General features: G+C 41.6%; 1 protein-coding gene across 3 annotated transcripts in view; it reads right to left on the bottom strand.

Annotated features, from left to right (window-relative positions):
* Pls3 (plastin 3) overlaps window positions 1–13,883 on the bottom strand; it is a 98,410-nt gene extending 84,527 nt beyond the window's left edge. The window contains exon 1 of one of the 3 annotated variants that reach the window (XM_013126150.3): window positions 13,748–13,883. Coding sequence is in view for 2 of the 3 variants with exons in the window: in XM_013126149.3 (XP_012981603.1) it covers window positions 13,060–13,063 (4 nt within the window). In the remaining variant the exon portion in view is untranslated. Of the gene's footprint in view, window positions 1–13,059; window positions 13,207–13,747 lie in introns of those variants that run through there. The other 2 variants (XM_013126149.3, XM_013126152.3) reach the window with 2 other exon arrangements.
* Window positions 13,884–15,724: the final 1,841 nt, after the last annotated feature.

Here is a 15,724-nt window from a genome sequence, read left to right as displayed (position 1 = left end):
ATAGGCTGAGCAATGTTCTATTTAAGTAAAATTAACTCATAGTGGGCTCTTTTTTTAGGATGCAATAATTATTGCAAAGAAATAACAATGTTTAAATGTGATTTGTTCTTAGTTTAGACTTGATTATACTGGGATATAAGTGAATGTCTTTGTCCATACAAAGTTTAAATTTAGAAATTATTTTATGTTAAGGAAAAGAGACCATATTTAAATTCATTTCTCCACGAAAAATATTTTTACAAAGGGAAAGAGATTGCTTAATAGGTAAAAGTGATAGTCACTCAAGCCTGATGACCCACGCTTAATCCTGGAACTAATATAAGAAGTCAGGTGTAGTGGTACACATCTGTAATAGCATCACTCCTACAAAGAAATGGGAAGTGGAGAGGAGAATCACCCTAGTGTCATCCAGCTGGGCTGGATGAAGCAGAGTTGCAGCGAAAACAAGGTGGGAGGCAAGAATCAGTTCCTACAAGTCATCCTAATGTCACTTGCATGCACACCCCCTACAGATTAATAGCAATAATAAATTCTTTTAGATTTCATGAGAACCAATAGTACCTTTGTATCTTTTTCTTCTCCTAAATGGCAGGAGTTATCTTCTCCTTTTCGTAACCCCAGTACATAAACAATCTTCATTAAAAATTTTTATTAAGTGATAGGGCTGGAGAAATGACTCAGCAGTTACCAGCATTGGCTGTTCTTGCAGAAGACCTGGGTTTGGTTCCTAGCACCACGTGGCAGCTTACAACTAGTTATAATGCCAGTGCCAAAGAATCCAGTGCCTTCTTATAGCCTCTGTGGACTCTTAGGCATGCATGCAGTGCACTTCCACACATGTAGACAAACACTCATACACATAAAATTGTTAAAATAAACATGTTGGTTAACTGAATGGATTACAAAACCACTCACAAACAGAAGATGTTGTCCATATTACTTTGTGAATGATTCTGCACAATATGTATCTGTCAAGATAGATGACAGATTACAGACAGACAGATAGATACTTGAACATACTTGAGCAAATTTTATAGTTTACCCAAGTTTCTATTTATTAGTAGACTATAGGTCTTTCTTTCATCTTTTTTTAAAATTTAAATTAGAAACAAGCTTGCTTCACATGTCAATCCCAGCTCCCATTCCCTCCCCTCCTCCCTCGCCCCCCTCAACATGCCCCTTAGCCCCCTCCCATTCCCCACTCTGATCCCTAGGAGCCTGAGGGCCTCCATGGGGGATCTTCAGAGTCTGTCATTTCATCCAGGGCAGGGCCTAGGCCCTCCCCACTAGAGTCCAGGCTGAGAGAGCATCCCTCATTGTGGGATGGGCACCGAAAGTGACTATAGGCCTTTTTTAAAGAGACTGTCTTATGTATTCCAGACTAGCCTCAAATGCAATCTTGAACTTTTGACCCTTTCCATTCTGCCTCCTGAGTGCTGGGATTTACAGGCTTGTGCCACTATGCTTGGTTCATGTGCTGCTGGGGACCAAACCCAGGGCCTGCTATCCTCAACCTGGCTTGCTTGTGTCCTCTCTCTCTTTCTCTTTCTCTCTCTCTCTCTCTCTCTCTCTCTCTCTCTCTCTCTCTCTCTCTCTCTCTCTCTCCCTCCCTCCCTCTCCTTCTTTCCTTCCTTCCTTTCTTTTCCTTCCTCTCTCTCCTTGATTCTCTTTCCTCTCTCTTGGTTCCCTCCCTCCCTCCCTTCCTATTATCTATACACCTCAATGTACTAGACATACCAAACTTCCATCAACTTTCTTAGAGCTATAGATTGGGGAGGTTTCCCTTGCCTCTACCATCAATACTACATGCTAACTTCAGTTTCATTTGAGAGTTAAAAGAAGCTAATCTACGTTTTAGATAAAAACAAAAGAAAACAAAAAAGTGAGTTGATTTGTATTTTTGAACATGTAATTTGTTGATACATCTTTTTGAACATTTTTAAAGATTTATTTATTTATTTATTGTGTATACAGTGTTCTGCCTGCACGTATGCCTGCAGGCCAAAAGAGGGCACCAGATCACATTACAGATGGCTGTGAGCCACCATGTCTTTGCTGGGAATTAAACTCAGGACCATCTGGAAGAGCAGGCAGTGCTCTTAAACTTTGAGCCATTTCTCCAGTCCCAATAACTTTTAAAACTTCATTGAGATAAGTTGGTTCTATTTTTAAATTATGATAGGATAACTATTAAGATGTAATTATTTTAGCCAGGCCTCCTAACTCATGCCTGCAATCCCAGCTATTCCAGAGGCTGAAGGAGTAGGATCAAAACTTAAAGTACAGCCCGAGGAATTTAGCAAGATCTTGTCTCAAATTTTAAATGAATAAACAAATAAACACACTCAGAGAAATGATTAGTTCCTTATAACCACTAACAAAAATGCTTCAACTATAGGTCTAAACTGAAGTTCCAAAAATTGCTTAAACCTTTTTTGTTTGTTTGTTTTTAGTTTTTTGAGATAGGGCCTCTCCACATAAGCCTAGCTTCCTGGAACTCACTTTGTACACCAGACTGGCCTTGAACTCACAGATGTCCACCTGCCTCTGCCTCCCTAGTTCTGGGATTACAGGTGTGTGCCACCAACGCCCAGTTTGTTTAAAATATTTTTGAATGTTTCAATACCTTTCATTTCCTGGGCCTTGCACTGAAAGACTTCTACCAGGGGAGAATGACAATAATAATTTTAAGTTTAATGATTTAGGTTTACCAATTTCTAAAGGCTGCATGTTACCTTGGAAAACATATTGAGTTAAGTGCTTACAGCACCCATGACAACCTGAACCGGGAACCTACAGTGGAAGGAGGGAATTGACTCCTGAGAGATATTCTCTGCCCATGAGCAAATAAAAACACACATGAATCAATATTTTTTAAAGAAAGAATACTGATTCAATTTATAACCTATCTTTTTAACATTTCGGTTTTCACTAATTTATTTTGTCTATGCTATTTTTCTCCAAAGTAATCTTTCTAATAATACTTGTATTTCTATTACTCTGAAAACCCTGCAAACCTTGAAGCCTCCTCTCCCATCTACCAAACCTGATATCAACATTAACTATTTCCTTTCATCATTGTTTAAGCTATGAGTTTATTGTAAATGGTACAGTTACTTATTAAGAGCCATGTTTTCAGTTTTTCTTTGAAGGGAAGTTCCTTAAACTATTGTATTGCATGTCCTCATGAAAAGATGAATCCAATGATAAATATGTTTCTGAGCTAAGCAAAGCTGCTTACACCTTTGCTTAAATCATCTGCATTCACAATGAAAAGCAACAGAAAACTGAATTTTCATAATAGCATTAAACAAAACCAACAAGGGCTGGTGAATCGGCTGAGTCAGAACATTTGCTGCCAAGCCCAAGGACCCAAGTTAAACCCCATGGACACCTACACAGTGGAAGGAAAACAAATGTCTGCAAGTTGTGCTCTGACTTGCGCACATGCACACACACCAATGCAAAATTCAAATCAAACCAAAAAATCCCGCCATATTTTCCTGTTTTATTTTTATTTTTAACTTAATTATGTTTGGATGTGTATTTGTGTGGGAGTATGAGTGTAGCTGCTCTCAGAGGTCAGAGCAAGGTGTTGGAGTCTCAGAATTAGAAGTTACAGGCAGTTGTGAGCCACCCTATGTGGGTGGTGGGAATGGAACTCAAGTCCTCTGTAAGAACAGCAACCAGCACTCTTCAACTGCTGAGCCATCTCTCCAGCCTCCCCCACACCCTATTTTCTTAGTAGCAAATGGTAGTAAGGAAGAAGGGTTCAAATTGGTGGGAAATTAAGAGATCCAAATCTCTGACACAGATAGTGTAAAACATTAACTGAGCTATAAGTGGAAACATTTGTTGGGAGTTTATTGCATTTTATACAAAGTAAGGACTTTCTATATTTACATATAAGTATAATGTGCATATATATTCATTTTCCATGTGCATATCACAACATACGATAATCAAACTTCTATTTTCAACGCACTAGTTACAGGATTACACAAAATGCCTTTCTTAATGAATATTTTAAAACACAGATGGTTGAAACAAGAAGTCACAACTTAAAAATGAAAATGAGTTTCAGGAGTAAAAATAGCCCACTCTTTGAACTAGTCATAACTCTTGGTTATTCTCAAGTCATTTAACTGAGCTGGTATGATGGTTCAGCAGGTAAAGGCATTTGCCACCAAGTCTAATGACCTGAATTCAACCTGAGACCCACATGATAGAAGTAAAGAACTCCTTCTCCAGGTTGTCCTCTTTCTTCCATGTGCACCATAACAAATGCACACACAAACTCAGTAGATACAAAACATTACATTAAATCAGAACCACCACATGACTCAGCTTTCATCATTCCTGGCATATAACAAAAGGACACTGTATCCTACCGCAGAGAAACTAATATCTATTTTTATTGCTGCTCTATTCCTAACAGCAGGGAAATGGAATCAGCCTAGATGTCCACCCACAGATAAACGGATGAAGAAAATGTAATACAAACACAGTGGGTAATTTTATTCAGCCATAAAGAAAAATGAAATTTTCAGGAAAATAGATATCTGAAAACATTTATTTTAAGTAAAATAGCCCAGATTCAGACAAAAAAAATCATGTTCTCTCCTATGTGCCTCCTAGCATATAATGTTTATATGCTATGTATGTAAACAGGCAGAAGGTGAGTGTGGCCATGGGCTATGAAAGTACAAAGGAGACCATTAAGTGTGGGGAGAGGTGATGAGGAAGAGGAAACTGATACATGTGAGGGGAAAAGGGAAGAAGAGAGGTATATGAAAATAAAAACAAATTGTTCAAAAATAACATAGCCTATGGCCACACTCACCTTTTGCCTGTTCACATAGATTTAACAAATTGTCCAGAAAAGACATAATGAAACCTAAATATGTGTATGCTAATTAAAAATATAAAAATGTTGAAGTTGAAGACAAGAGAATCTGCATTGACCGCCAATAAAGAAAAGTAAACTAGCCGGGCATTGGTGGCGCACGCCTTTAATCCCAGCACTTGGGAGGCAGAGGCATGTGGATCTCTGTGAGTTCGAGGCCAGCCTGGTCTACAAGAGCTAGTTCCAGGACAGCCTCCAAAGCCAAAGGGAAACCCTGTCTCGAAAAAAAACAAAAAACAAAAAAAAAGAAAAGTAAACTTATGGCTGCAAGGGGAAAAAATCAGTTGTCGACACTAACTTGTTATTCTGTATAACATTTGAAAGAAGAAATATAAAGATAGTATTATATGTAGGTTTTATCCTCTTATTAGATATTTCCGATTTTCTATTACATTAAAGCTGGCTTAGTACTATACCTTTGTTTGTAAGCTGAAGATCATTTACATTCAAATATAGATGTTCAGCGCTTAAATAATAACAGCCGTGCGCGCACGCGTATGTGTATGTGTGTGTGTGTGTGTGTGTGTGTGTGTGTGTGTGTGTGTGTGTGTGTGTGTGTGCGTGTGTGTGTGTTTGAGGCAGACAGAGAGAAGTGGGGAGATCAGGGATGGAACCCAGAGCATTACTCGAGAAAAACAAAAGTTCTTCCATTGAGCCATGCCCCAGTCTTCTAAAAAGTCTTGTTAAAGCCCTAGTAGCTATGATATACTGCAGTATGCTGGGTTTTTACAGTACCTGTCTGCAAAGAGCCAAGGTTTCACATAGCTTTCTTACCCTTTCTGCATACTTGTGAAATGCATAGATTAAAAACAGATGCCTTAAAAATCAAGTAAACTCCAGATATGAGTACAACAGTGATTTACTGAGAAGGGCCTATCTGTTCAGACAGTGGAGGAATAAAAGTCCAGAGATTCCACACCCAATGCCTTTTAATAAGCATTGTGATGCTTATCGTCAATCACATTTCTAAGCTTTAAGAAAATTTAAGGTTTTCATATTATAAAATCAGTCTGTAGCCAGGCCTGGTGGGTGCAAACCTATATAATCCAAGGCACTTGAGAGCTTGAGACAGGAGGATTACAAATTCAAAGGCCTGCTTGGACTACAAATTGAGTTTAAGACTAGCCTGGGCATCTTAGTAAGACTCTGTCTTAAGATAGAAAGCAACAGTTGGGTGTTGGTGGCGCACGCCTTTAATTCCAGCACTCGGGAGACAGAGGCAGGCAGATCTCTGTGAGTTCAAGGCCAGACTGGTCTACAGATCGAGTTCCAGGACAGCCTCCAAAACAAAACAGAGAAACCTTGTCTCGAAAAACCAAAAAAGTAAAAAAAAAAAAAAAGAAAGAAAGAAAGAAAGCAAGCAACAAGTGGGCCTAGCATATAGCTCAGGTAGAATGCTTGCCATCCATCTACAGGCTTGAAAAAAATAAAACCAAGTGAAATGATAATATAACTGGGAACAGGGGCTAGAGCGATGGCTCAGATTAATAGCACTGCTGGTTCTTCCAGAGGACCTGGGTTCGATTCCTAGTACCCATATAGCAGCCTACAACTGTGTTTAACTCCTGATCTAGGGGATTTGACACCCGCTTCTGGCCTCCATGGGCACCTGGTTATACAAGTGATTCATACAGGTAAAACACTTATACATATTAAAAATAATAATAAAACAATTAGCTGAGACTGACCAGATTACAGACTTTTTTAAAAAAGATTTATTTATTATGTACACAGTGTTCTGCCTACACATGTCAGCTCACCAAAAGAGGGCACCAGATGTCACTATAGATAGTTGTGAGCCACCATGTGGTTGCTGGGAATTGAACTCAGAACCTCTGGAAGAGTAAGCAGTGCTCTTACACTGAGCTATCTCTCCAGCCCAGATTACAGACATTTGAAACAGAAAATTCAGCCAACTGAAATCATTGAGTTACTCCACATTTCAAAACAGAAAATACTTAGTGTCTAGCACACACATGGACTAAATGCTATTATTTACCAATATAACAATTTTATTTGTTTCTCAAGGTGAAATTCTGGCTCAGTGGCAGCTCCACTGAGACCATGTAGAATACATTTTCCCTTGATATGTTTGTTTTGTTTTGTTTTGAGACAAAATCCCGTGCCACTGAGGTTGACCTGGAACTCACTATATGCATTCACATCCCATGTGCTGAGATTACAGTGCTGTGCTCCCACACCCCTCTCCTCTCTTACTATTTTCTGTCAAATGTAGTAACATTTCTTCATCCCTAGAACAATCCATACTCATATTTTTCTTACAAGTGCTAAGAATAGGGCAACCCTGTTGCCCCCAACTAATAATCTAACACAGTCGAGAGGCTACCTTAAATGCCCTTCAATAATGAGATTGATAACTACCTTATATGCCATTCTAGAGCCTTCATCCAGTAGCTGATGGAATCAGAAGCAGACACCCACAGCTAAATACTGTGCTGAACTCTGGAATCCACTTGCCGAGAGAAAGGAGTGATGGGCAAAGAGGTCAAGACCAGACTGGAGAAACCCGCAGAAACAGCTGACCTGAACAAGGGGTTGCTCATGGACCCCAGACTGACAGCTGGGAAACCAGCAAAGGACTGTTCCAGACCCCCTGAAAGAGGATGCCAGTTTGGAGGTCTGGGCAATCTATGGGACCTCTGGTATTTATCCCTAGTACATGAATGAACTTAGGGAGCCCACTCCACACAGAGGGATCCTCTCTCAGCCTAGACACAGGAGGAGTGTCTTGGTCCTACTCCAAATGCTATGACAGACTTTGAAGATCCACCATTGAAGGCCTCATTCTCCCTGGGGAGCAGAAAGGGGATGGAATAGGGGGTCTATATGGGCAGGGTAGGAGGGAAGGGAGAGGGAACTCGGATTGACATGTAAAAGAAGCTTGTTTCTAATTTTAAAAAGGGGAAAAAGAATAGGGCAACCTTGAATATGACCAAATTTAGCTGTGAATCTTTTGAAACTGCTTCACCTCCAGAATTGTAAGAAACTGACCTGCGTATTGTGAGACTGGTTTCTAAGAATGACATTGAAGGACTAGGGAAATGAATGGTTCAGCAGTAAAGTGCTTGCTGTGCAGGCTTGAGAACCTGAGTTCGGATTCCCCAGCACATATGTAAAAAAGATAGATGGCATAGGTAGTATGAGCTTGTACTGAGAGCACTGGGAGTTAGATACAGGAGGATCCCTGAGGCTTGCCAGTCTAGTCAAATAGGCAAGCTCCAGTTTCAGTTGGAGCTCCTGTCTTAAAAAATAAGGAGGCAAGCCGGGCGTTGGTGGCGCACGCCTTTAATCCCAGCACTCGGGAGGCAGAGGCAGGCGGATCTCTGTGAGTTCGAGGCCAGCCTGGTCTACAGAGCGAGTTCCAGGGCAGCCTCCAAAGCCACAGAGAAACCCTGTCTCGAGAAACCAAAAAAAAATAAGGAGGCAGGTCATCGAGGAAGACAATTTTTGTCCATCTCTGTATGGTACACACTGGCGAAGACACAGACATACAGAGACATAGATACTCACAAACACACAGGATGTGGGGTATCATGTAGGCATTAGATAGTTGCCACAACTTTAAACAAAGGATTCAAAACTGAAAACAGTCACAATGATGCATCCAAAAAGCTTTTGAAAACTTCCAACTCACTAACTTACATTATATGGTACATTACTCCCTAGAATAAGCACACAGAATCAAAATATGATTCAACTTCTAAACTCCTTCTAACCTTAGTTTATTTTTACCCATCAATCTTTAACCTTTAGATCATTTCCCACCAATATCCTGTCATACTAGCAAGCACAAAATAATTCTAAAAACAGACACTCAAGCTATCCTATAGTGATAGATGTTCATTTTCAATTTTGGCTTCATACCAGTTACTTTTAAAATTAGTTACAAGCAAGCAATGGCTTGGTATATATACATTCCACCCAGAGTATACTAGATGGAATACAATACAAATTCCTGCCATTGCACATATGCTAAGAATATGATGTCAAGAAATACAGAAAGCCAAGTAGAAATGATACCTAAAACACAACATGGAATAAGAAGTGAACTTTATTCTTTTGTCCATGGGCATCCAACACTTTAGTGCTCAAGCACCATGGCCAAGCTGCCCCTTTTTCTTCAGTAGCAATCATACTATTTGCCTAGGAGGAAAATTTCACTGGGTTTCTGATAGTGCCATGGATATTAACATTTTGTCAGAACAGTCATAATCAAGCCTAATGTGTGTATAACGTTTGTAAAAGAGACTTATCTCCCTTAAAATATTACTCAATCATCATAACTAATTCTTTTACTCCTAATGCCACAAACCTAGGTACATTTTAGCAATTAGACTCTAAAGAGCATCAAAGAGACTAGTCACTAGATTTCAAGGCTATTTACAATATTCAAACAGAGGCAAAACATAATTTAGCTTACAATCTAGGTAAATGGTTAGGTATAAATTAAGAATTGAACTCACACCTAGCAGTGGTGGCACACACCTTTAATTCCAGCACTCAAGAGGTAGAGGCAGGCAGATTTCTTTGAGTTTGAGGCCAGCCTGGTCTATAGAGCTAGTTCCAGGACTGCCAAGCCTACACAAAGAAACCCTGCCTAGAAAAACTAACAAACAAACAAACAAAAATCTGAGTTAATTAGATAATATTAAATCACAAATCAGCAACAATGAGGGTTGTTGTAAATGTATGGGTGATCTAAGATGTGTTGTGGACCAGAAACCAGTGGTGATTCTGTATAGCATGGATCAGGGTGTCAGGACATCTTGCCATGTCTTGGCTCATGTGTCAGAGAACAATTTTTAGGAGTGAGGTCTCTCCTTCTGTTATGGGGGTCCAGGGGATCAATTTCAGGTTGTCAGCCTAAGTGATACTCGTCTTTACTTACTGAGCCATCTTATAGGCTCACGACTATGATTTTACATGACTTGTAGAGGCTGCAGTCCAGTTTGTCAGTGTTCCACCTCCTAAAAATGATTTAGGTCCAGTAATTTTTTTCTGAATTGTTTTGATATTCATTTTGTTGAGAGAGAGAGAGAGAGAGAGAGAGAGAGAGAGAGAGAGAGAGAGAGAGAGAGAGAGAGAGAGAGAGAGAGTTCGATAGGCTCTGGGAGGAGTTGGGGGAAGGAAAAATATGATCCAACTATATTGTATGAAAAAATTAAATAATGGTTAAGAAGAAAAATCAGCATAATTAAAGAAAACTATTGAAACATTTTTCTTCTTGGCTTATTGAGAACTGCTAGGATCATAGCTAGGGATGACCCAGAATCCCTGATCTTCCTGCATCTGCCACCTAAATGCTGAAATGAGAGATATATGTTACCATGCCTGGCTTTAAACCAATTTTGAATTAATGTCAATTTAGATTGACAAAATAAAAACAACAATCATACAGACTTTGCTACTCTTCACCCAGCTATGACTAGTATCATTTTATATATCTAAATATTTTTGAAATTAGGGGGAAAAGTAGGAAATTAACAATGTTTATTAGTACCGATTCATAGTATATAATGCTGAATTTCATAGGTAGTTCTTTTGACTGATTTTTTAAAACTTAAGCTTTTATTAGAAATTCAGTCAAAAAGAAAGAAATAAAAAGAAAGGAAGGAAGGAAGAAATCCATCCTAAAATTAGCCAGCCAGGCAGTAGTGGTGCACACCTTTAATACCATCACTTTGGGAGGAAGAGGCAAGCAGTTCTCTATGACTTCAAGGCCAGCCTGATCTACAGAGTGAGTTCCAGAAGAGCCAGGGCTGTTACACAACAAACCCTGTCTTGAAAAACCAAAATACATAAATAAACAAACAAATACATTTAATTCAGTCTAAAATTACATTGTCACTTCACTTCCACTAGGGGGGCTCAACTGTAGGAATTCAGGTATTCCTAGACAATCTGGGGAACAAGCTAGTCTGGAGACCAGTAGTGTGTGTGCTTTAAGATAGCTGTAGTTTTCATGCTCAGAACCTCACACACACTTAAAATGTAGTGCAGAAGTTATTCAGAGGTTACTGAAAAAATGTCTGGGAGGAATGACACAAAGCAAAACTCTCTTAAAGGTTCCAAGTTACCTTTAAAAATTATTGTGTGCCTGAGCGCACGCGTGTGCGTGTGTGTGTGTGTGTGTGTGTGTGTGTGTTTGTGTGTGTGAACACACAATACCAAGGAATGGTGTGTAAATGTTTCAGGACAAATTACAGGAGCCAGTTCTCTTCTACTCACTAGGTCTAGGGGATTGAACTCAGGTTGTCAGGGCTGAGAGCGAGTGTTTTATCATAGGAGCAATCTGAGAAGCCTCCTCAACCTCTATCCCTCATTTCATTGTTTGTAAGAACTAATATGTGCGAACTGCCTATTTTTGCAACTGAGTCGTTTAAGCTCCTGACCTTGGAGACTCCTCTACATGTTTCTTTTCTTCTATTTATTTGAATCCTTAACTTATTTACTTATTGTTTAAGAGAGGGTATCATGTAGTCCTTCCTGGTTTTGGACTCCTGATTCTCCTGCCTCCATCTCCCAAATTCTGGGATTACAGTATTTGCCACCACCACATTTGGCTGTTCTACATTGTTTCCATAGTTATAATATACAACATTAATAGTGACTTCCACATTTCCTCCAGGAAGCAAAGCAATTCTAGGATAATATAAGAAGTCGCTTCATAGTCTTCTAACCAAAGCACTATGGACCACAAACCCCAACCAGTTTTGGAAAGTTTGTGTCAAATAGTTTTGGGTGTGATTTCTGAGCCAATTAAATCCAAAGTACAAATAACTTCTGATTAATTTCAGTCAAGGGATTATTCACCACCTTTAAGTAGATGCCTAACAGGGAATAGTTCAACGGAAGTATAGGCCAGACCAAGGGATATGGATAGTCTTTATATTTTTAAAAACTATCTTGTGGGATATGGCTTCAAAACTAGCATTTAGGGATGAAATGGGGCATGAGTTAAAGGTTAGCTTTCTTAGAAGATGTTTTAAAAATATTTTTAAAATTTAGAAAAGTCATATATAATTGTAGGGAGACAGATAACTGTCATGGCACAAATATATTTAAAGCTTTTTCTTAAAACAGCTCCTCTTTTTATTTTCAATTTATTTTGCTTAATTTTTATTTGTTTAAAATCACAGTAACAAATCCCCTTCTGTTTCCCTCATGCAAATCCAAGAAATCCCTTCAGGGGAAGCCGACACACATGGCCCCCTCCCCCTTTTTGTCTTGGTAGTTTGGAGACTATGGGCCTCAGCCATTGCATTCCAGTTTTAAAGTCGAAAGAGGTCACGTGATCATCGCCCTAGGGGCATCAGATACTTAAGGCATGTGATGCCGATCGTCCTGTGTGGGACCTCGGCCGTTAAGTTGCAATTCACAGTAAACTGCATCTCAGAGATCAATTTTAGATTCTCAAACACACAGTGATGTTGAAATGGAGTAAAAGCTGACTGTTCAGTAGGTTTTAACTTTACCTATATCTTCTAACTACTGTGGTCACCTAAAGTCCCTCAACTCGTCTACAATACCCCTAGCAGGAAGGGCAATAGCAGCATCCCTCAGGTCTCGTCCTACATAGCTAGGCTCCCCAATTCATGTTCAAGCTAGACCTGAACCAGTGGGGTAGTTACACAGCTCAAGTGAAAAGCAGTTAACTCTACAGGATGGAAAGTGTCAGCCAGTCTGGAGCAGCTAGCTGGGGCCTGGAGCCAGGCGGAGGTTCGGAACCTCCAGTACTTAACCAAGCAGAGAGACAGCAGCAACTTTGGGACTGGCGACCCGCCAAGGCAGGGTAGTCTGCGTCCCCAGGCCTCTCATTAGGTCGCTAAAGTAAGGCGGGTGGAGATAAGTAAACACAGGCAAGTGCAGCTGTGCCCCGGAATGGGGTTCCAGCCTCCCAAGGATCCCGAGCGGTCCCCCACTGCCACAGCCCGGCTGGAGAGCTTGGGAGCTCTGGGTTACAGGACGGGAGCGGACCGCCAGCGTGTGGCTAGAAGAGACACCCGAAAGGCACCTCTGGGCTAGCCTGGAGAGGTTCCGCTATGGAAAGAAATACACACACACACACACACACACACACACACACACACACACACACACACACACACACACACACACACAAAACTGCTTACTCATAGGGAGACGGGAGACGCGGCACGGTCCCGAAGCTCAGGGTAAAGGATCTGGAGGGGAGCAGGCAGACGGTGGCCAGCCCAGGCCAGGATCCTTCCCAGGACCACTACAGCCGCTCGGCGTCCCGCCCCTCAGTGAGCCACAGGGTCCTCAGGAACCCGCTGGGTCACCCTCCGTGGTCCACTGGGAGCTAGTTGGAGGAGACCTAGGCTGCAGACTCCGGGATTTCCCAGTGGCTGAGAAGGAGGGAGGGAGGGAGGGATGGATTGGGGAATGGCAGTAGCTGGGAAAGGAAGGCAGAGGGAAGTTAGGCACAGGGCTTCCACTTCAGGGGCAGTCGCTGCCTTGGGGAATCTGGGTAAAGGTTGGCTTCTGAGGACCTCCTGCCTGCGGTGGGCAACAAGTTAAGAGCAACTAGAGAGCAGACACAGTAAATAGCAGAAAAAGTGAAGGCAGCTGGTGGTGATAAGGAACCCTTTGGAGCTGCCACCCATCCTGCTTGCAAAAGATCGTCCGGGAGCCTCAGACCCCAGATGAAATTTTCCTCGGCCTCCCCCTTTCCCCAACCCCCGCCCCCTGGTGCAAGGCGCGTTCCTTCCGAGGTTCCGGAGATGCTCTCTCCAGGACCCACTCTTGCCCACGCCCAGGAAACCCGCTCCGCTTGCCCCAGAGCTAAAAAGCACTTACATAAAGTCGCAGAGTCGGCGGATCTGGCTCTACAGCTTCCCACCAAGCACTCAGACAACTTCTGGCCCTAGGAATCTCTGCAGCTGTGGTTCTAAAGCCAGCGCTCCCTCCCCTCCTGCCAGCCCCCTCCGCCCTGCAGCCGCAGCCATTGGCTCGGGTGGTGTTCACCAGCGGCCTGGGAACCAGGAAGGGGATTGGGCCATGAGCTTGTCACATCAACTGGGCTGGGAGCTGAGAGAATAGGCACAGGGATGGCCACTCAGGAGGGATGGGAACGGGAACTCTGTGTTTGCAAGCCTGATTCTCCACTCTCTACCTGGTATTAGAACTTAGTCTACAGTGCCTGGCTTGGAATGCATGTTTTAGAAAACATTACTGAAATAACTGTAAAGCGAGGAATTTTGGAACGTGTTTGAACGTCGCTTATTTAAGTCAGCTATGTAGGGGAGAAGGTGCAGTTTTTCCTCTTCATTATGAAGGTATAGTATGCATTTTGCTCTGTTCAGTCCTGGCGCCAAAGGATTTTGAGGGGGAAGCTCTAGCTACTGTCCCTTTGTTTTTACTTGAGAGAGGATCACACCATGTGGTCGAGGCTGGCCTCAAATCCCCTGGCTCAACCCCCTAGTACTGGGATAACCTCCTAGAGCTACCACTCCCATTTCACCATAGTCAGGGCAAGTCCCATGTGTATTTGGCTCCAGCCAAATGAATTGTTGGCCTAAATTACCCGTCTGGTAGCTTTGTCCTTGAGGAGTAAGAGGTAGGTGAGACAGAAGAGGTGGTAGAGTCGCTTGGTTAGGAGTCACTTGGTTGGACAGCAATAGTCACCAGGCCTCCTCAGTGCCCTGTCCCCTGAGAAAACTTGGAGACATTGGGGATCATTTCATCTTCTCCTATGCCCACAGTTCTGTCTCCTTATCATTGTCAACACACATTTTCCCCTAGTATCTGCATTCCAATCTGCTGGCTCATCCTAGGTCCAAACATCAGCCTGGAGACCCAAAGGTGAAGGTGGCCCCCTGAATCCTGTCTAAATTGGTTTGTAGGAGAACAGTAGAAAAAACTGTTGAGTACTTCTCTGTTCATCACAATTCCAGTCCTAAGCATTTTGTTGTTGTTGTTCAGGAAGTGTGTGCTTGGGAAGTTTGGTAAAAAATTAAAATTGGTTCAGTTAAGTTCTGTGTTACGTATGCCAGGAAAGAATTTGAAAATAGAGAAGCTTAAAACTTGGATGCACATGTCAGTGAGATGGCTTAGTGGGTAAAGGCGATTGCCAAACCTGACCATCTGAGTTCCGGCCTTGAACCCAAATGGTGGAAGGAGATAACTGCTCTCTAACTTGTATTCATGTGCTTCAGCATGCACATGCACACACATACAAACACACACAAACACACATACACACATACAAATATACACACACAAATAAATAATTTATCTTAATTAATATAAATTTTATGCTATGTGAAATACAAAGATTTTATTATAGAAAGTATAAAAGTAAAACCAATTTAAATAATGTATATTTTATTCCAATATATCTGAAACATAATTAAATACTGTCATGAAGGAGTTTCTCTATCCAATAGTTACTGTAAATTTCCTAGAGAAACTACTCTACTCTGGGCATGGTATTTTATACCTGTAACCCCAATATTTGGGCAAGAGGTAGGAGGACTGCTGAAATATTCAAAGCTAGCCTGTGCTATATATAGTGAATTACAGACAGAGAAGATGATTGAGGCGGGGAGTAAGGATAGGACATGTAGTGAACTCTAGGCATATTTTGTTATTGTCTTTCGACAACAACTGGAACTCTGTAGCTCAGGCTGGCCTCAAACTCAGAGATTTGCCTGCCTCTGCCTCTAAAGTGCTGGGATTAAAGGCATGTGCCGCCGCCGCCACCACCAGGCTCTGGGCCTTCTTTAATGAGGGGGGTACACAGTGCCTAGAGGATAGACTAGCAGGGAAAGGCTT

The sequence above is a fragment of the Mesocricetus auratus genome, unplaced genomic scaffold, assembly GCF_017639785.1.
Source record: "Mesocricetus auratus isolate SY011 unplaced genomic scaffold, BCM_Maur_2.0 Super-Scaffold_100003, whole genome shotgun sequence".
In the NCBI taxonomy this organism is placed as follows: domain Eukaryota; kingdom Metazoa; phylum Chordata; class Mammalia; order Rodentia; family Cricetidae; genus Mesocricetus; species Mesocricetus auratus.
The sequence above is the reverse complement of the archived record's forward strand: the minus strand, read 5'-3'. Positions and strand labels throughout refer to the sequence as shown.